The 20,364-nt window shown below is 38.4% G+C and overlaps 4 protein-coding genes across 5 annotated transcripts; 3 read left to right on the top strand and 1 right to left on the bottom strand.

Annotated features, from left to right (window-relative positions):
• The first annotated feature begins 445 nt into the window (after nucleotides 1-445).
• Nucleotides 446-4,373, top strand: LOC126584867 (uncharacterized). Of its 2 annotated transcripts, none has more exons than XM_050249240.1 (4): nucleotides 446-1,142; nucleotides 2,660-2,743; nucleotides 3,849-3,960; nucleotides 4,093-4,373. In XM_050249240.1, exons 1-4 carry the CDS (start codon nucleotides 1,068-1,070, stop codon nucleotides 4,179-4,181), a joined length of 360 nt encoding a protein of 119 aa, XP_050105197.1. In that variant the 5' UTR covers nucleotides 446-1,067; the 3' UTR covers nucleotides 4,182-4,373. The 2 variants fall into 2 exon arrangements, with proteins under 2 accessions (XP_050105197.1, XP_050105196.1); XM_050249239.1 differs by having other exon boundaries at nucleotides 453-1,142; nucleotides 4,081-4,373.
• A 2,034-nt stretch (nucleotides 4,374-6,407) lies between these two features.
• Nucleotides 6,408-10,855, top strand: LOC126584860 (probable LRR receptor-like serine/threonine-protein kinase At5g48740). The gene is made up of 16 exons (XM_050249231.1): nucleotides 6,408-6,575; nucleotides 6,662-7,202; nucleotides 7,290-7,741; nucleotides 7,846-7,963; nucleotides 8,039-8,107; nucleotides 8,205-8,273; nucleotides 8,351-8,419; nucleotides 8,539-8,610; nucleotides 8,696-8,764; nucleotides 8,839-9,077; nucleotides 9,161-9,366; nucleotides 9,468-9,594; nucleotides 9,703-9,771; nucleotides 9,863-10,052; nucleotides 10,147-10,279; nucleotides 10,380-10,855. The coding sequence occupies exons 1-16, from the start codon at nucleotides 6,500-6,502 to the stop codon at nucleotides 10,590-10,592; spliced, it is 2,712 nt and encodes a 903-aa protein (XP_050105188.1). The 5' UTR covers nucleotides 6,408-6,499; the 3' UTR covers nucleotides 10,593-10,855.
• On the bottom strand, nucleotides 10,753-13,862 carry LOC126584408 (uncharacterized). The gene is made up of 5 exons (XM_050248801.1): nucleotides 13,849-13,862; nucleotides 13,594-13,738; nucleotides 11,455-11,602; nucleotides 11,050-11,116; nucleotides 10,753-10,971 (listed from the first exon to the last, which is right to left on the bottom strand). The coding sequence occupies exons 1-5, from the start codon at nucleotides 13,860-13,862 to the stop codon at nucleotides 10,860-10,862; spliced, it is 486 nt and encodes a 161-aa protein (XP_050104758.1). The 3' UTR covers nucleotides 10,753-10,859.
• Nucleotides 13,536-17,342, top strand: LOC126584861 (myosin-binding protein 7-like). Its single transcript, XM_050249232.1, has 3 exons — nucleotides 13,536-14,823; nucleotides 15,070-16,438; nucleotides 16,884-17,342. Exons 1-2 carry the CDS (start codon nucleotides 14,181-14,183, stop codon nucleotides 16,392-16,394), a joined length of 1,968 nt encoding a protein of 655 aa, XP_050105189.1. The 5' UTR covers nucleotides 13,536-14,180; the 3' UTR covers nucleotides 16,395-16,438; nucleotides 16,884-17,342.
• Nucleotides 17,343-20,364: the final 3,022 nt, after the last annotated feature.

The following is a 20,364-nucleotide window of genomic DNA, read 5'->3' as shown; positions in this document are numbered from 1 at the left end:
TTTGGTTTGAATCTTGTCGAAGACAACTTTGAACCACAAGTCCATTGTGAGGTTAAGCTCACTCTCTCTTCCTTAGTGTAGATAATGAGAAGTCATGTTGTTCCAAAAAAAAATTGTCTAAGTTTTTAAAATTGTTGTTGGCAATCCAAAATGTTACCTTGCTATAATTTTTCACCTTCAATTTTATCAAAAGACGATATTCTAAATCACTCTAATTTACGATAAAGAAAATTCAAACTTGAGTGCAATAAAACGAGCACATTGTACTATCTAACTGGCATATATCATTTTGTGAAAGAGTAGTGCAACATAACTTTTTAAAGTACTAGTAACAATCCCATATAGAGAAAGGTATATAAAGAAATTATTTTAGGGTGACCAAGACATTTAGATTAAGATGCCGCATTTTCCTTTGTTGTAATCTAACTCTCAGAAATTTTGGAGTCCAACAAGCGGACTACGTATCCGTGCGAATTTAGACACAAAAAAACAAACTTCTCTACCGCATCTCCTAATTTGTCAGGCTAATCATGGTCGACTTTTGGTCTCGCCCCCTCTCACAAAATCCTGACTCTCCCCAAACACCCCTATTGTATATAACCCTGGTCACCCCATGGCCCAACAACGAAACACAGTCGTTTGGCAGATCCTCGGTGAGCGAGCCAATTCAAAACCAGTAACGGCTGCTTCCCTATTTATGATGCCGGTAAAAACCTAATTTTGGCGCGCTCTCTCTTCTCCCTCTCTCCCTTTCTCTCTCCAAATATGCAAAAATCCAGCGCAGAATACACAATTCTCGTCCGTCCGCATGAAAAATCGAGGACCAGCTAAGAACCCAGATAAGATTCTTCTTCATCGTCTTTATTACCATACCATCTTAAGCATTCTTCGTCCTCATCATCCCTCACCAGAAAATGGTACCACGTGTTTTTCAACCTATCTCTGTCTTCCTCCTTCCATGTTTGCTCCCTCGCTCTTATCCAAAACCCAGCAATAAAAATCCCCTCGCTTTGCTGTCGAGAGCTGCGCAGAAAGTTCAGTTTTCTGGGTTGGTCTTTTTCTGAGCAATGGCACCGAGGAATAGGTGGCTTCAGATTCCTGAAGGTTGGGAGTTGGATAAAAGAGAAGGGAATCATGTAAAGGTAGTCTAAAATCTATACCCTTTTAGTTTGAATGGTATTTGGTAAAGCTTTCTTTGTAAATTTTGAAGCTTTGGGTTCGGTTTTGATTGCGGTGCGATGGGTCTTTTTATATGATTTGTGCTGTGACTGTTAACGATTTTTTTGTTCATTTAAAAATATAAGGGACATGTAAGGTATATGTTGTTTGAGAAAACTGGGAACCATGTGCTCTCATTTGCTTACATGGAAGATATTTTAAAATTAAAATTTGTTGTTGATTTTATGAGGATCAGAACCACTGTTTTGATCATTCGAAGTGCAGATTTGAAGCTTTCGGTTGTTTTCTGGTGTTGTTAATAAATTGTTTAATTAGCTTAGATGCTCAACTTTTTTTTATACAAGCTGGGAGGGGATTCAAACTTGGGTACATAGGCGGGAGAACATCCACCTATCGAATGTGGCTATGCCCACACCTGTGGTTTAAAGGCTTAAAGCTGAAACTTACTATAGAAATTTTTTTTTGTCTGGACTGCACGTGAATTTGTGTTGATCTTATATCGATAGAACACAAAAATGTCCTACTCTGTTTAGGTAGAAATGTTTGATACTACACAACAATGTATTTCTTATTAGATGATACTGGTTATCTTTTAAGATCGCTCAATGTTAAAATGATATAATTGGCAGTACATACATGGTTGGTACAAGATCGTTGAAAATTCAGTTCAGCTTTGTTGGACATGTTTTAGATGAATCTAAGTATTGTTTCCATGTAACTTCTGTACATTTGAATTTCATACAGCCAATATATATTTAGTGCATGGCACACGATCATTGAACATTCAATTCAGCTTTGTCGTAACATGTTTAATTAAGAGGAATCTTGGTAATGTCGTTTTCCAAATAGTTGCACGTGTTGAATTACTTCAACGGTCACATTATAGGTGCTTATTTAATGTTTGAAGCATGTTATCATCAAGCGATGCAAAATTTTTGGTGGTTATAGCAAATGCGCGCATGATAGTTTTAATAAAAAGAATGCATTTGTAACATTAAATAGCTCAATATATAATAAAATCAGTTTTTCCTAATATAAGTACTTCCTAGTTTTACCAATTACGGGCATTTAATCATATGGTCCTTGTTAGTCGATTTTACATTCACTCATTATTATTCATGGACTTAGCTGTGCTAGATTTAGCAAAATCCTGGTTCTGTCATTGTTATACCGTACTTCTGGACTTTATGCTTTCCTTCTTTTCATAATCTTAAGCCTTATACATTAGATCAACTTCCTTGAGTGATATTTGCTTCACTATTTTCTTCTCTCTGCATATTTGGTTCACTTGTAACCAGATTCATTAGATTGTTGGGCTTTTAGCGTGCTCAAAGTCACGCTACTAATGTTGTGGTATTAGTTATGATACCATCAAACAAAACGACGCTAAAAGTTTCAATGATAAAGATAAAATAGTTGAAACATAAAAAAGTTTAAGAGCTGCAAGGACTGATACTTTTTTTATGCATGGCAATTGTAGGGCTTCTTCTGTCCCAGAACAGGCCAATCATTTCTGACGTTTGAACATCTTATGCGCTATATGAGATGGGTCGACTATTATGCTGTGAGTTTGAGCTTCTCCTACCATTTATTTTTTAGTTTATAACTTTGTATTAATTAGTGTGCATATATCCTGATGAACTGTGGATTTTAAAAGTCTAGAATCTTATATCAACAAAGGAAATGATGAAATAGAATTTGATTAATTTTATCTAGTTTGTTTTTATTTGTGATTTCCTTTAGTTTCATCCTTGTCTACCTTATTCTTGTGCTATGATAGTTTCCAATTCTTTAAGTTAAGTTACTTAGGAGCCCTTTGATGTATTAGAAAGCAATATTGATCTTGATATAACTAGACATCATAAGCTCTAAATACACAATGATATTGTGTATGATTTGCACGTAGTATTAGTTAATAAATGATAAGTACCTTTAAGATTCTATTCATTGGTAAGTGTCTTTTAGGTATGTTATGTTCGTTCTGTGAATTTTGTTTCACAAAAAATAATCCACGATAGTAAATTGTGATTTTTCTTTAAGATCTGATAATCAAACTTCCTGATGTGGAACAAATTTGTCGTATTTAGGCGCTTTTAGGTTGAAAAGGATGGCTAAGGAAATTGATCGTTTGCAAATGTGAGATTAGAAACTGGCTTCAACAATGTATTTGCATTAAAGTAGGGTAACTCCTTTAGTTTTGTACTTTCCTCCTCCCCGGCTGGGCGTGGCAACTTAACTATTGAGAGAATCCAATTCAGATGCCTCCCTTTTTTGTTGTTGAAACTCAGATGACTCCTTATTTTCCTAGTTTTTGGTGCCGGGCTGGCTACAAGGTTACAAGTTATAGGTATACGCTTCTGTAAACAATATGCAGTGCCGAAGCAAGGAAACTTAATTGTTGTTTTAGTGAGAGGATATTACTTCATTAGTGAGGAGAAGGGTTTTATCCTCCTCTGCTGTTACAATGGCTAATTCAATTAATAAGTCTCTTGGGATCTAGAGTAGGCGATTCAAGCTACTTTCGTTATATATTTTGAAAGCAATGTATGATGGAAAATCTTCTATGTTTTCTCTTTTCTTATACAATGCCCTAATCCCCGTACAGGGTGACATTGATCTGAATCTGCTTCCTTAAATAAATTGTGTATGCATTTACCCACCATTTGTAGGATTCCAATGCCAAGAAGCCGTATGCCAAGAAGCCGAACAATGGAGCAATCTTTAAATTTGGGGAAAATCCTTCATCAGGCCAGAACCCAAAACCATTGATGATTGAACAAGGTAAAGTTCTTTATTGTAACCGGGTGAGGAAGGGAGGCCGGTATCAATTACTCTGTTATAATTGATTGATGATATTTTCCACATTCCATATTGTAAGTGGGATAAGCACTGATTGTGCAGGGTACACTGCAGCCTCGACTCAAAAGCCAGATCCAAATTTTCAATTTGTTGCCAAGCCGAGCACTTCAAAGGCCAAGCACAAACAGCAAAGGCGAAAGTGACGGACACCGATATAGATTGGATCATCTCAACATGAGAGTCTTAAATTGCACTGCTGCTAAACCAGAAATTTGGCCAATTTCATAACCCTATCGGTTGTGCTTATGTTTGAACTTGGATATGTCCACCTTATTCCGTGATGATTAAACCTTGAAATCCCTTACAATAGTAGGCTTTCCTATCTATGGTTTATACTTGGTTCTCTCCCCATTTTTGATACATGAAGTTGACATCGGCAGGTGCATGTATGCATACAGGCCTATCGATTAGAGAGAGCTTTGCCTGGCATCAGATTAACTAACTAAGCACAATGATTTACATGAAATGGGAATGCCGAGGTACGGTGTCCCAAACCAATTATGCAATGCTACATGAGAAAGTTAAAGCATATGTGACATATGATAGATTAAGGTCAACGCTGCCTTGGTCCTTGGCGTTCTTGTTTCATGTAAGTCTCTCCAAAACTGGAGCTTCTGACTCAAAGTCATGGGATACACAAGGAAGAAGTTGAAATATTCAACAAATATATGAATAAACTTAGACCAACTCCAACCCTTGAAGTAAGTCCTAAATTCCCCCCCCCCTCCTCAAATTTCTCTCCAACCCTTGTTCTAAAATTGAGTTTAAATGTTAAAACTTAAAGAAAACTCAAATTCCTCTCAAGATTTAGCCTAAAATTAATGATGGAGCCCACATGTAAGAGTGAAAAACAAAAAGTGAAGCCCAAATGCCCAACTCTCACCTGCCTAAACCTTTGCAGGTGCCAAGGAAGTAGCAGCCGGACCCCACCCATGTAGGCTTGCAATCATGAGCCTAACGGCTCTATTTTTTTTATCGTGCATTTAAATGGACCGTTGGTTGTCCACGGTCAAATTTTTGTCTTGTTTTATATTTATATATTTATTGAATCCAACAACTGATATCTAATATAATCAAATTCAACTGTATAAAAAAAGATCTTACAGCCCAAATTTAAATTCAACGGCTAAAATAATTTAACTCAAAATTCACCCAAATTTAGTGATTTTTCAATATTTATCGGAATCTATATATTTTTTTATTGAAATTTTCATAAAATTAAATTAGGATAGTATACAATTTTTTTTTAAAAAAAATTACTTAAAAGAAAAAATTAGTCTAAATTTAATCTTTAATAATCTTAGACTAAAAAATTTAGGCCAGAAGGGTTGGAGCAGAAAAACTTTTTTTTTTTTTTTTTTGTTAAAACCTAAATTTTCTGGACTAAAATTTTTAGATTTTACTCCAAAAGTTAGAGATGGTCTTAGAAATAAATAGCATATATCATTGATGCATGAGAAACATAGGGTATTGGTTCATATTTTGTCTTCCTTTGTAGGCCCAAAATGATGGGTTTGGTTAGGACAAAGCACCTTTTCTTCCCATAAAAGGTAGCGGTTGGAGCAAGAGAGAAATTACAAGCAAAGCTATACACAAAGGGAACCACAAAAATCATTGTTTTGTTGCATCCTGCATTAAGCATCCTATGCATCATCATCTTCCACTAACCCACATTACTGAAACTTGCATTTCAAGCCTTGACTAATTAATCTAATGCAACTGTTGCTTATATCTAAGACAAGCAAGACCCTCCCTTTTTCTTTCTTATTTTTTCCTGGATTTTTTTTTTAAAAAATAACCAAGAAAAAAGTTTCCCAATTTTACAGCACGATGAGTTGGAACGTTGCATGCATACAAAAATAATATATTTTATACGAGTATCTTGCTCAAGACAAGACTAGACCACATAATAAGTGAGATATTGAAATGAGAATATATCCTCGATGATGCGGCAGAATCTCTCATTTCAAAACCCCAAAATTAACACTATGTTACATGTACTCTTAATAACTTCTCTATTCATAACTGAAAGTGGCCTTCTTTTTCAACACCTACTACAATATTATTACTAGCACTGTGCATAGCTCATAATTATAATTATTTGCTACTCCATCATCACCAGTGCGCCTTTTTCATCCTCAGTCACAACCTTCTTTTATCTCCTTTTTACAGATTCATTACTAAATAGAGCCGTTAAAATTCCTGTGTTACTGAGTAGTCCTGACTATTAAACAAAAACTGCTAAATAAAATGCCACTTTTGATATTTTATTCGTAACTAACTCATCAATTTGTCACCCCAGTGACCCCACTAAAGAAATACAATCATTTTCTTGGATACCAATATCTCTTTCACTTCCTTCTTTTGAAATCTTCACTCTGTTTACCCCTTTTGTTTCCTAGATAAGTATTTTGGGCTTCTCTGGTTTCTGAAGATAGCAAACTTTCGTGGTTCCGAATTCATGGACCTCCATTGTTTCTGGGTTGGCATCTGTCTGTTCTTTGGCTTTTCGCTAGTTGCCTTATGTGACCAAGATGGTATGCAAATTTTTCATCAAACTTTTTGGTTTATCCTCCTAATTCCTACATTTTAAGTGTTGGTTCTTCATGCAAATGATGGACAGGTTTCTTGAGCTTAACTTGCGGTGGAACTGCCGATTACACCGATTCATCTTCAATCTCATGGATTCCAGACAGTGCATACATCACCACAGGCAACACAACCAGTGTTGATTACATTGAAGGAACCTCCTCATCTAGTGTCCCGGTTCGGTACTTCCCAATTTCCCAAGGCCGGAAATGTTACAAGCTACCAGTCACCAATGTGTCATCTTTGGTTCTTGTGAGAGCTCAGTTTGTATATAAAAACTATGACGGGCATCGAAAGCCCCCGTCATTCTCCGTCTCTCTTGGGACAGCCATTGTTAGTACTATAGATCTCCTAAAAAATGATCCGTGGACAGAAGAGTTCGTTTGGCCAGTTGACAAGGACATGGTGTCGTTCTGTTTGCACGAAATTGCAGGTAGAGGAGCTCCTGTAATTTCTACACTTGAAGTTAGGCCACTTCCTCAAGAAGCTTACACAAGTGGCATGGAAGATTTCCCTAACAAGTCACTTAGGAAAAACTACCGGATAAATTGCGGTTACACGAATGGAACTTTGAGGTATGAAATTTTCTGACTCTAAAGATTTCCCTAACAAGTCACCATTAACTTTGATGTTTTATTGGAGTTTTCGTTGTCTGAAAACAGGTATCCTTTGGATCCGTATGATCGGATATGGGATGCTGATCAAAGCTTTTCGCCATTTCATACGTCCACCGAGTTCAAGACTCAGCTTAGCTTCAATTTCTCTGCTTTGAAGGAGGCTCCCCCTGCTGCCATTCTCCAAACAGCAAGAGTTTTGGCGCGAAGGACCATGTTGACATATACCTTTCCTCTTGATACCCTGGCAGACTACTACATTGTCCTCTATTTTGCTGGGATTCTTCCTGTTTTTCCATCGTTCGATATCTTAATCAACGGTGCTGTTGTGCAGTCAAACTATACCATCAGAAGCTCAGAAGTTAGAACACTATATTTTAAACAGAGAGGAATAATGAGCTTGAACGTCACACTGAAGACCATCAGCTTCTATCCTCAAGTCAACGCAATCGAGGTGTATGAAATTCTCGATGTTCCAGAGGAAGCCTCCTCCACTACAGGTACCATTTCAATTTGCCACAATTAATAATTAAGGTCACTTGATGCGCTAATTTCGATCCACAACTGACTTTATTTTTGTGTGATCTCCTACATTATGTTGCAGTATCAGCTCTTCAGGTTATCCAACAGTCTACCGGTTTAGATTTGGGGTGGCAAGATGATCCTTGCTCTCCTAAATCATGGGATCAAATTGGATGCGAAGGAAACATAGTCACATCACTGTATGTTCATTGTAGTTCTAGAATTAACGTTTCATTTTATCTCTTATGCTGAACTTACCGTCTATGTCTTTTTAGGGAGCTTCCGGGAATCAGTTTGAGGTCGATTAGTGCAGCCATCGGCGATTTGCTTGATCTTAAAACATTGTAAACTAGTTTGATAATATTTTTGGTGATGAAATCTAACTAGTTTGCTAAAATTGATGTTACATTTTCCTTATGTTTTGGTGGTATTTATGCTCAGGGATCTGCATAACACATCACTTGCTGGTGAAATACAGAATTTGGGCAGCTTGACACGCCTCGAGAAATTGTAATCCCCTTTTATTCTTTACCTGAAATTCTGTCTCTTTACATCGTGACAATCATTTACTTGACTCGAACTTCCAGGAATCTGAGCTTCAATCGGCTAACATCCTTCGGTACTGAGTTGGAGAACTTGGTTAGCCTCCAAATTCTGTAAGTTGAATGTTTTCTGCATTTCTATGCTTTTGAACATAAGTTTACGCTTGTTTATGAACCCGGAGTCTGATACTAACATTGCATTGTCACTTTTCTCCTGCCTACTCTATATGGAGGGACTTGCAAAATAATACTTTGCAGGGAATCGTTCCAGACAGCTTGGGAGAGTTAGAAGAACTTCACTTATTGTAAGTGAACCCTAGTATACTTTCCAGTTCGTATACAAGTAAAATCATTAGTCTCACTCAATTATACATCCTCTGCATTTATCAGGAACCTGGAAAACAACAAACTACAAGGCACTCTTCCGCTGTCCTTGAACCGAGAAAGTTTGGAAATCAGGTACTGAATTTAACATTGTCATCGTCTGCTGCACCTTATGTTTCCTCTTGTGCTAATGCACTGATACTGTGCAGGACATCTGGAAATTTATGCCTCTCTTTTTCGACAATGTCATGCAATGATCCTTCATCCAACTCTTCAATTGAGGCACCACAAGTTACACTCTTTCCCCGAAAGAAACACACTGAACACAGCCGTGTAGCAATTATACTTGGCGCAATTGGAGGAGCCTTACTTGCACTTGCGATATTTGTCTTCCTTCTAGTATTCTTGCACGTGAAGAAAAGGAGAACTGAAATGACTTGCGCGGCAAGTATGTGAACATCCAGATTATGATTTTGTACATTGAAGATTCTTACTTAATTCTTACACGAACGTTGTTTGGTGACTGCTTAGGGGCGGTGGCGGATATGCGAAACTGGAATGCTGCAAGAGTTTTTACCTACAAAGAAATCAAGGCAGCTACAAACAAGTTTAAGGAGGTTCTAGGCCGGGGTAGTTTCGGTTGTGTTTACCTTGGAAAGCTTTCGGATGGAAAAATGGTGGCTGTGAAAGTACGATTCGATAAAAGCCAACTCGGGGCAGATTCTTTTATCAACGAGGTTCACCATCTCAATCTGTAAACTCTTTGCTCGCTTATAAAGCAGAGATATTTTGAAAACTCATAGCTCTTAGTAACTTCTGAGTTCCGAATCTTTTATAGGTGCGTCTCTTGTCGGGAATTAGCCATCAAAATCTTGTAGGCTTGGAAGGATTCTGTCATGAAGCAAAGCAGCAAATACTTGTTTATGAGTATCTTCCTGGCGGATCGTTGGCTAACCATCTTTATGGTATGCCAAATTTATGCATCAACAAAAGCAATTTTAATTCCTTGTTGAAAAAGTGTTGTTCTTTAATCCCATGTTGCAATTTCAAGAGGTGTTCTGATGTTATATCAGGTCCAAAGAGTAAAAAAGTTTCAATGAGTTGGGTTCGCCGGCTGAAAATTGCTGTCGATGCTGCAAAAGGTATGCTGGTTCTTCTGCTTCTGATCTGGGTCTTCCTATTCTCTTTCAACAACTTTATCTAACTCACGAGTCTCATTTCTTTCTTTTGAAGGATTGGACTATCTACACAACGGGAATGAGCCGCGAGTCATACACCGTGATGTGAAATGCAGTAACATCCTTCTGGACAAGGAGATGAATGCTAAGGTTTGTGATTTTGGCCTTTCTAAGCAAGTAATGCAAGCGGAAGCAACTCATGTGACCACTATCGTTAAGGGCACTGCCGGCTATATTGACCCTGAGTATTTCTTTAAACCCTCCATAATGCTGTTGATTTCTGATGGATTTTTCTTTTTCTCGTGTGTTGACGGATTAATTATACAACTCAATTCACAGATATTACTCAACCCAGCAGCTTACTGAGAAAAGTGATGTCTATAGCTTTGGAGTTGTTCTTCTGGAGCTGATATGCGGGAGAGAACCATTGAGTCACTCTGGAACTCCAGACTCCTTTAACCTGGTGTTATGGGTAAAACCGAATATCTGTATTTTGTTGCACCTCGTTCTTTGCGTGTCAGTGTTCTTCCTTCAGGCTAAAGTTCATTGTTTCTTTGTATTGACGAGTGCAGGCCAAGCCTTACTTACAGGCAGGTGCATATGAGATAGTGGATGAGAGCCTGCAGGGCACATTTGATGTCGAAAGCATGAGAAAGGCAGCATTAGTTGCTATAAAATCTGTGGAGAGAGATGCATCGCAAAGGCCAACCATAGCAGAGGTTTTGGCCGAGCTCAAAGAAGCCTTCAGCATTCAGCTTTCGTATCTCGCATCCCGTGACATGTGAACTCGAATTTTGCGACTTCTGTGATCAAATTACTTCATATAAGAGAGCTATTAAGTTATTTTGTATAGTTCTACCCTATATAGTTAATTTATCCTTAAAAATGCAACTGTATTTCTTCTGTTATTTAAAGCTTTTTATGGTAAGGTGAAAGAGCGGACTGTAAAAAAACGTTTGGTATGATAATTTATATCTAGGATTGTGTCAAAAATCAATATTTTGTATTGGATATTACTCCAAAGATAATCACAGTAATTTCTCTTCTATCCTCTATTTCTGGGAACTCATTCTGGCTAGGTAGAGTAGCGGCGTCTCAGGTAAAGGAATAATGCCGTTGATGCAGCCACATCGGAAGGGCGTAAGGGAAGATGGTGCAAATGCCCTGGAAAATCTTCAAGTTAGATTCATGAAATTACAGAAAAATGATTATTTCATTCATATATTTAGAGCTTTTGCATACCAGTGCTGTTGCAACAGTAGCGAGGGCAAAGACGGGGGCGCTCCCTCAGGAAGAATCCTATTGACGACTGAGATGAGAAAGCAAAAGAGAACAAGTTAGGCTAGTACTTGAACGAAGGTTGGATATCAATCTCTACTCTTGTTGTTCCAGCATCGAAAATATTACTCTTCAAATGCCAAGAAAATCTGAAACTTCTAAACATTTCACTCCTTTTAGCAAGTATTGCAACATTTCCCCAGTTTTTCTTTGAGCTACAGCATGTTATGAGACGTATCTTCTACCTAGTTAAGCATAGATTTAAGTACATATCTATACAACTCTATTCGCACTTCAGAGTATCTAGAGTTGCAGGCATTGTTATGCATGTATGCAGGGCAGCACAATTGTTAAAATAACTGAACTGACCTGGAGGGGAAGGGTGATCAAACAGCCACAACAAACACCAGCAAAGAAACACTCTGAATAAATGCCCTGCACTCAGATAAAAGAATGTGATTCCCGAGTCAATCAACACCGGTTGGTGGAAGGCGAGGCGGAAGGCAACAATGTTGCCCTCCAGCCAAAAAAAAAACCATCTCCAGCAGTTGAATAAGCAAGGGCAAGTGGTGGGCCAACCACTGCCCACTCAAAAGCCCGTGCATGTGTCAAAAGCAAGTTGACGTCAACATGGCGTCAACCACCATCTTTTTTTTACTAGGCGTGTGCAACACACGCTTGAAGAAGGGAGGATGGGCCAACAAAACTTCAAAGGTGTGCCCTGCTGCAGCAGAGCACTGAGTGCTATTCAATGGCTTAGACACGTGGCGAATGGAAAGCGGTTGGATTTCCAATGGCTAGATGATCTAAACCTTGGATTTCCAACGATAAAAATACCATTAGACACTCAGCATGTTGTGGGTCATCAATTTCAGATCAGTTTGAAAATCAACGATCAAGATTATTCCAACAGTAAAAAAAATTTAAAAAAACATATAAAAATCAAATAAAATAGAAAAAATTTGTTTTTCGATAAATACCAAACCATCTTTTTCAATTCTCCATCACAACTCAATATATATACACGAAACTTCTTCTTTATTTCTCCATCACAACTCAATATTACAGTAGAAAAAAATTGTTATTCTATAAAAAATTTAGAAAATATATATACGCGAAACTTCTTTGGCGTTTTGAAATACGAGGGTTAGATCGTGCCTTGTCCTCTCAAATGTAAAGTGACACATTGTGCTATTTTTACCAATGTTTTACGTCACATTTTACCTTCACCATCAAATCGATTAAGAATTCGTTTAAAATGTTGGCACGACACAAATTACTTGATATGGTTTTGCCATTTGTGTTAAGAAATTATGAGTTTCACCGTCGCAACATTATTTGATGTAACTAATCAATAATGCTATGATATGAGTAAGGTTTAAAATATCGATAATATCGGAAATATCGATAGTCCAAAAGCATGAAAATTTCGATGGAAATATCGGGATTTTATCAATATCGATAAAAATTGAATAAAAACCACAGAAATTGTAAGAAAATCTTGGAAATTTTTATTGAAACTTTGTAGGATGTTTATTTAGTCAATTATCTATTAGTTTATCATAAAAAATTGGAAGGAAATGCATTGCATGATGAATTTAATTGATTTAAGTTGATTATACAATGAGCTGACAAACATTGTGAATGTAGAAAACATGTAGTAATTAATTAAAGAAGTTTAAACACACCATAATCATTTATATATAATAAATTAGTACAATATTTTACACTTTATACATTGCATGGTAAGATACATGAGTGACTCAGTACCACATAGAGTTCCTATCAAGTTCTAAAATATCGATGATATCAAAAATATCGGTAGTCCAAAAACATAGAAATTTTGATGGAAATATGGGGATAATATCGATATTTTAGACCATGGATATGAGTGAATAAACAATTTGATAATTCATCAACTAAGATATATTAACAAATAGATACTTACATTATAATTTAGGATAATGATAGGGAGATAAGATTTGTAGACAAAATTTTATAAATTAAATGACATGAAAGTTAAAAATTGAATTATTACATAAATGTTGATTAACGTGTTTATTTTATTAATTATTTAACTTTTAAATTTAAACTATAAATCTAATTTATCTATCAATATCATACCGCCAATGAGGCTTAAAAACAAAAGGATGGCGCAGTATTTCCACGAATGGTGCCACCCTTTACCCCAAGAAATTGTCAATTGTGATGAGAACACGACTGGTATATCACGTGTTTTTATGTAAATGATGAAAAATTTTATTTTTTAAGTTATTAACATTTTAATACATATATTTCATCATTTATATAACAACACATAATATACCATCTTATATGACGCTAACATTAAAAAAATATCTCCCTTACCCCTGAGGGGATTTGGCGCGCAGCAGATAAGAATACAGCAGTCAGCTAATACTTAAAGTAGACTTAATAGATGACGACGGTGATTCCGTGAATGTCAACAGCAGTCAGCTAATACTTAAATAGAAATACTTGCCGATTTACCATCTTCTTCCCCAATTCAAAAGCCCGTCTCTTTCCAAAACTCTGCGAACTTTCTCCGACCTCGCGGCTCAAAAGTCCAAACCCATCACGATCTCCCCATACCCTTGCTGGGTTTTCTCTTTCAGCTCTCTGAGTTACCAATTTCCTGTCAAAGTTGAGATTTTTACCTTTTTTTTCTACTATTTTTTCTTTTATTTATTTATTTTAATTCATCTTCCTTATGGACTAAGTATTGTGTGCGTCATTGACTTGTACCTAGTTGGATTCATTCATTACTTGGAGAATTCTAGTAGTGCAGGATATGATCATCTCCGTCACAATTTTTAGAGAATCTTTTGAATTATTAATTTTTCTACTTCCAAGGGTATTGTAATCATGAATTCATGATGTTGCAGCTTTTTCTCTTTTAATATTCTCCCAACTGGGTAGCTTTTGGTTTGGTGAATTCTTTACACCCAACTCAGCAAAATATTCTCAGATGATTTGGTTTGGTGAATTCGTTGTACCCAAATCAGCAGACTTTATGATTCGTCAATTGCTTCCCACAATTCTGTGAAATCCCAGAATTTTGATTACTTTGAAAAGGGATGGCTTTTGCTTGCCAAGAAGTTCAGCCCTGGACCTTTGCTGGTCTTATACGAGCGTTTCTCGACCTCGGTTTGGCTTATTTCCTGCTGTGTGTGTCTGCTTTCATGTTTTTCGCCTCGAAGTTGTTGAGGATTTTTTGGGTTTATTTGCCATGTCCTTGTAATGGGGTTTTCGGGTATCGAAACCGTGATCTTTGCTTACATAAGTTGCTTATTGACCGGCCTGTTGGGACGATCGGCGATGTTCACAAGCTGGTGAAGAGCAGGTTCCCTTTTGATGTTATTTGGTCTCCGGATCAAGGATGCAACTTGAATAGAAAACTGATCAGAGATGTGAATTGTGAGAATGGAGTCCATGAGTTGGAAGGTGAAGCGGATTCTAGTCCGTTTTCGAGTCCCAGATTGCAAAACCTGGTTGATAGGGAAAGTGGGTATGATGCTAAGGGGAAGAGGGTAATGACTCTAAAGAAAAGGACTGGAATTCGGCGCTCTAGGAGAGCCGCTCCTGAATACGGAAGGCTTTCTTCTTACTATCCAAGTGATAGTTCAAGGTTGGTTGCTCGCATATTCCCCTTTCCTTGTGATAACAGAGATACAAGAGAGATGTCGGGTGAAAGCTCAGTTGCCATAGCTGGTAGAGAAGGTGAGTGAGGAATATCTAAACTCGTTTGGTTGTTTTCAGTACTTAATTTCATGTTTTTTGTATTAGAGGAACTTGTTTTCTTTAATGTGTGGATTTATATATCTATTAGAATGTAGTGTGAATCAAATTTATTGCAATTTTAGTTTCGAAAATCTTTTAAAACTAGAATTGGTTGCATATGAACTTCTTGTTTTGCTGTATTGGTAATGATGTTTGCTCACTTTTGCGGATTTTCTTTCATTTTAGATTATGTGAAAGCATCAGCTGGAGATGATATGGCTGAAAGTATATGCCAAAGTTCTGAATTGAGTGGATTATTTGGTGCGAGTAAGGACGTGGATGTTAGTAACACGCAAGAAAAGGCTTCCGTTGTTGGAAATGAAACTGATAAACTCAGGGTGTTGGAAGAAGCACTGGAAAAAGAGAAAGCTGCTTGTGCTACTCTTTATCTAGAGCTAGAGAAAGAGCGAGCTGCTGCTGCAAGTGCTGCTGATGAAGCAATGGCCATGATAGCCCGTCTGCAAAAGGATAAAGCATCAATAGAAATGGAAGTGAGGCAGTACCAAAGGATGATCGAAGAAAAATTTATTTATGATGAAGAGGAGATGGATGTTCTGAAAGAGATTCTTCTTAGGAGGGAGATGGAGAACCATTTTTTGGAGAAGGAAGTTGAATCGTATAGGCAGATGGGTGTCTTAGGAAAGGAACGGTCTGATGCTGATTTGAGTGAAATGTTATGTGAATCGGGAAAAAGGCCTTCACCTTCACTTGATCCAAATACAGATGCACAACTGATGCTAAAGCAGACTGCTGATAGTAAATCCAACTGTACGGCAATCGAAAATATTGCAAATAGTACTTCTCAGTATGAGGCTTCATTTGTTGAAAAACAAATCCATCCGAATGAGCATGATTCACTTGAGAAATGTATACTTTCAGAAAGGGGAGAAAAAGTACACACGGATAATGTAATGTGCCAAGAAATTACTACTGAAGCAGCCCAAGCTCATAATGGTACCGAGGAAAACTTACATTGTGATGAAGAAGTGCCACAGCGTGATGGGGATCTTCAGAGGAATTTGCATGGTTCAATGCTTGATATTGAGCCAGCTGTTTATGATGTTCATGTCGTTGATGGTAAAACTGATTTTTGGAAAGAAGAAAGTAGATCATCACTTTATACTGCATTGGATGGATCCCAAGATTTCACTCATACATTTGGCGCTGCCGGAGTCAGTAGCAGTGAGTTATTACAAGGTTTGCCAAGTACAAGCCAGGTGGATACTGAACCATTCACTCCAAGTTCTTTGGATATGCATTGTGGGTTATCGATGTTGGATAGCTCCCGATGCAAAACCTTGGTGATAGACTCAATGAAGAACTCATTGTCGACAGTAAATAGTGAAAGGTCGAAGATTGACACTGAGGTTGAATTGCTAATGGAAAAGCTACGGATTCTAGAAGAGAGAAAAGAGAAGTTGACTTCCTCTTCTGAACATGGGGAGAGGCAAAAAACCCCATCAAAATGTTTGGAGGAGATCAGAACCCGCTCTGCAAGATTCAGCAGATAAGAGATCCTGCACGCCAGGCTTCTTTACCTCCTTTGTCTTCTAAGGTGAATCATTGTACTTTCTAATTGCAATTTTACATTTATAACTTCTTATTGCATATTTTTGTCAAAATCATCCATGTCTTGTGCTGCAAAGATCATTATTTGTACTGTAACTTTGATTTCTTCATCGCGGAAGCAACATGGTTTGCTTCTATTCTACCCTTATTAACATATAGAAAGATAGGATCATCACCTGTCAAAAATTGAAAGATGCAACGATGCAGTGGAGTCATTAGACCTGAGAAAAAACCAATGAATGCTTACCACTTTATTGTGGGGAGGAGGGATTTTAATTATAACACTAACACTCACAAGCGCTCACGAGAACTCACAGAGAACCATGAAAGAAGGGAAGTACAGAAAGGACCATGTTATAGGCTCATATAACGTGTGCTTTCATTTCCATTGCTATGTTCTCCGAATGACAACGTAATGTTCTCACTTTCAGGTGAGTTCGAAAAAAAGAAGCTGCCAAAGTACGTCCTCGGAGGCACTCGAAGCTACAAGTTCCTAAAGCATGTAAGATTGTACGCTAATTCCCGGATTAATATCGGAATGTTGATGCTTCAAGTCCCTTTATATTTGATCTATGGTTGGAAGGAATCTGTCAATGAATTGTATATTCCCACTGTACTCGTTAGTTAGATTGTAGCTGTCAGTTGCCTGCCCTAGATAACTTTTGTGTTTTGTGTATTAAATTTTGAATTTAGAAAACAAAGCAAAAAGGGTTCACAACCATGTTCCTCCAGTGATCTGTCCCACCTTGTATTTCCCTTGGCAAGTGATGGAAAAAGAAAAAATGTCCCCCAAATCTTAGCCAATGATCCAAAGGCTTATGGGGCTTGAAGGTTGCTGATGGATGTGATGATTGTACTTTTAGTTTCTCAAGTTCTTCTCACTTTTCTCATTTCCTTTTCATCTTAATTTTTTATTTCGCTAAAGTTTCCGACTAACGGTCTATCCTTCTTTATTCGGAGGCTCGGAGGCTTGTAACTCAAGTGGTAGAAAATACTTAATCCACATTCATGCTCAGAGATCGAGTCTCGTCTTTCCCAATAGTTGGACCCGTGATAAATCGAAGTATTTATAAAGAAACGAATGTAGACAAAGTTTGACAATCCAAAAGACAACTCTTTCTGGGTAGGTGAGGGATGATGAAACAATGAATATCGAGTCTCATATGGGTCGCCACCCTTGATTCCTTGGCTTGACTCAAACTAGGTTAAAACAAAATGAATCAGAATCTTTGGAGCAATGATCCTGTCAAAGAACGTGCTTGTTTAGCGGGCAACTTGGATTTCCATGAGAGTATTTTTCATAACAAAAAATTGGGGAGAGGGGAAACAAACACGTCTTGAGTGCAGCGACAGAATTCTTAGTCATTTGAGTTACATGTTCATTGGAGTTTTGAGATATTAGGTACAAATAATTGGAGCAATAGTTCATGAACTTTGGTCTTTAAACTAAAACTCTGTGAGTATGAGTCTCTGAACTTGTTATATTATAGAGCAACAGTCATTTTGAATAAGGGGTGTGTGGAGGAGTTTCGAGATATTAGGTACAAATAATTGGAGCAATAGTTCATGAACTTTGGTCTTTAAACTAAAACTCTGTGAGTATGAGTCTCTGAACTTGTTATATTATAGAGCAACAGTCATTTTGAATAAGGGGTGTGTTATCCACACACCCCATTTTACTTTTCACACCCCTTGATAATTTATGTTCGTTGATCTTCTTCAATTCATCCGATCTAACGGCCGAAAATTAAAAAGGTGTGTGAGAAGTAAAATGAGGTGTGTGGATATCACACCACTTGAATAATTCTATTAGAACTTTCACTCAGTTTTGGGCTCTTTAAACCCTTTATTTTGAGTGAAATTTTCAATGGGGTTAAAATTAGTTTAAAAGACTATTACTTCATATTATGACAAGTTTAGGGATCAGAACTCTAATTGACCAAATTTTAGGAATCATTGTTCTAATTTTCTCTTAACAAGTAGAAAGATGAAATATAAGAAACAAGTAGAAAGATGAAATATAAGAAATATGACAAATGTGATACGACCTAATTTGGTATCCAAACAAAAGTATAAATTAGAAATTTTGGCACCCTTTGGTGACGCATGCATGAAAACGGCCTCCTTTGGTTTCCACCCACGAAACTAGTGTGGCATTGTACTACTTGTCTCCATGTACCATGTGACATCAACCTTATTAGGTCATTTAATTTTTTTAGGGGTTAGGTATTTTTAAAGATACAATAATTTGCATCCAGAACTTTTTGTGACCTCTCTCATTTATTGACATCTGATCATTTATTTAATCTTCTCAATAAAAAAAAGAGTAAATTACATAGTAGCCCCTCAGGTTTGAGGTCAATTACAACCCCATACAACAACTTTAAAACATTTCACTTTCATACATCCAGTACCATTTTATTTCAAAATAACACCTCCGTTAGATTTTCCATCCATTAGTCTGTTAAATCCTGACGTGGCTGCCACATTTGTGCTGATGAGGCTGCCACGTGGCAAAAAAACTAATTTTTTTAATTTTTTTTTTTTAAATACCTAAATCTTCTAAATTAAAAAAAAATAAAAAAATAAAAAAAATAAAAAAATAAAAACCCAGAATCTGAACAAAACCCCACCCCCGTGAACCCCCCTCAGCCTTCTTCTTCCCTGCTCCCATCTTCCCCCACCCCATACCTGCACCTTTGAAGGGAAAAAAAAAAAAACCAGAGAACAACCCAGATCCCATATCCCCGCGAAACCCATACCCCATACGACCACCCCCCAACCCAGATCCCATTACCACGCCCCCCCCCCCCCCCCGACGCGAAACCTAACCCAGATCCCATTACCACCCCTCCGGTGCGAAACCCATATCCCCCCCAAACTGCAAGGACATCATCCTCACCCGCATCATCTTCGTCGTCGAAGACGACAACGAGCAGGAGCAGCAAGGCGACGATGAGAAATCCCGGTCGACGGCGAGATCGGGTGGTGACGAAGGACCTCCGTGAATAGCAGAGGAATCAGAGAGAGAGCTCTGCGGTACAGGCCGCGATGCAGCGCAGGACCCAAATTCACCGCCACGAAGACGACCAGAACGTTGAGCCCATTCCGACCCAACCCCCGACCCTCATCCCACTCTCCTCACTCTCTCTCTCAAACCCCAAACCCCCCAGATCCAAAACCCACACAACTCCGCCGGGTCACCACCGCCAACGCCTTCCTCCTCAGCGGTTTGACCCTCCTCCCACTCTCCTCACTCTCTCTCTCAAACCCCAAACTCCCCAGATCCAAAATCCCCACCTTCTTCCCGCTTTCTATTCGCCCCAACGCCAATCCTATATCCATCACTCTCTCTCCTCTTTCTGCTTTCTCACTCCTTTCTCTCCCTCTCTGACTCTCTCTCCGGCAACCCCCCCCCCCCCGGCGAACCCCCCATATCCCATTAACCCTTTCCCCCACCCCTCCTCGTGAACCTAGATCCCATATTTGTGTTTTTTTTTTTTTTTTTTTGCTTTTCTTTTCTGGGTTGAGATCCCATTAACCCCTTCCCCCACCCCCCGCGAACTCAGATCCACACAGTTCGGTGGTGTTGGGATTGGGAGTGGGGATGAAGATGGTGAAGGGAATGATTTTTGGGAGGTGGAATTTGTGGGATTGGGTTGCAGGGAAAAGACGAGGCTCGGGTTGGGGGGAAGGAGGATTTAACGGGAGTCGGTCGTCGGGGGGGGGGGGAGGTGGGATTTGAAGGGAGTGGGTCGTCGGGGGAAGGGGGATTTAACGGGAGTGGGTCGTCGGGGAGGGGGGTGGGATTTGACGGGAGTGGGTCGTCGGGGGAAGGGGGATTTGACGGGAATGGTTCGTTGGGGGGTGGGGGGGGAGGAGGAGGTTGCTGCGCTAGGTTTCTGGGGGGAT

Source organism: Malus sylvestris, chromosome 10 (assembly GCF_916048215.2).
Source record: "Malus sylvestris chromosome 10, drMalSylv7.2, whole genome shotgun sequence".
Taxonomy (NCBI): Eukaryota; Viridiplantae; Streptophyta; class Magnoliopsida; order Rosales; family Rosaceae; genus Malus; species Malus sylvestris.
This window is presented reverse-complemented; position numbering and strand designations above follow the sequence as displayed.

Excerpts from the sequence above, each read along its gene's own strand:
- LOC126584867 (XM_050249239.1), top strand. The coding sequence starts at position 1,068 with ATGGCACCGAGGAATAGGTGGCTTCAGATTCCTGAAGGTTGGGAGTTG. Across the intron at positions 2,744-3,848 it reads GATGGGTCGACTATTATGCT|GATTCCAATGCCAAGAAGCC; the intron begins GTGAGTTTGAGC and ends CACCATTTGTAG. Across the intron at positions 3,961-4,080 it reads ACCATTGATGATTGAACAAG|GGTACACTGCAGCCTCGACT; the intron begins GTAAAGTTCTTT and ends CTGATTGTGCAG.
- LOC126584860 (XM_050249231.1), top strand. The coding sequence starts at position 6,500 with ATGGACCTCCATTGTTTCTGGGTTGGCATCTGTCTGTTCTTTGGCTTT. Across the intron at positions 6,576-6,661 it reads TGCCTTATGTGACCAAGATG|GTTTCTTGAGCTTAACTTGC; the intron begins GTATGCAAATTT and ends AATGATGGACAG. Across the intron at positions 7,742-7,845 it reads GGAAGCCTCCTCCACTACAG|TATCAGCTCTTCAGGTTATC; the intron begins GTACCATTTCAA and ends ATTATGTTGCAG.
- LOC126584408 (XM_050248801.1), bottom strand. Across the intron at positions 11,117-11,454 it reads TGATCACCCTTCCCCTCCAG|TCGTCAATAGGATTCTTCCT; the intron begins GTCAGTTCAGTT and ends TTCTCATCTCAG. Across the intron at positions 10,972-11,049 it reads CTACTGTTGCAACAGCACTG|GGCATTTGCACCATCTTCCC; the intron begins GTATGCAAAAGC and ends AAGATTTTCCAG.
- LOC126584861 (XM_050249232.1), top strand. The coding sequence starts at position 14,181 with ATGGCTTTTGCTTGCCAAGAAGTTCAGCCCTGGACCTTTGCTGGTCTT. Across the intron at positions 14,824-15,069 it reads TGCCATAGCTGGTAGAGAAG|ATTATGTGAAAGCATCAGCT; the intron begins GTGAGTGAGGAA and ends CTTTCATTTTAG.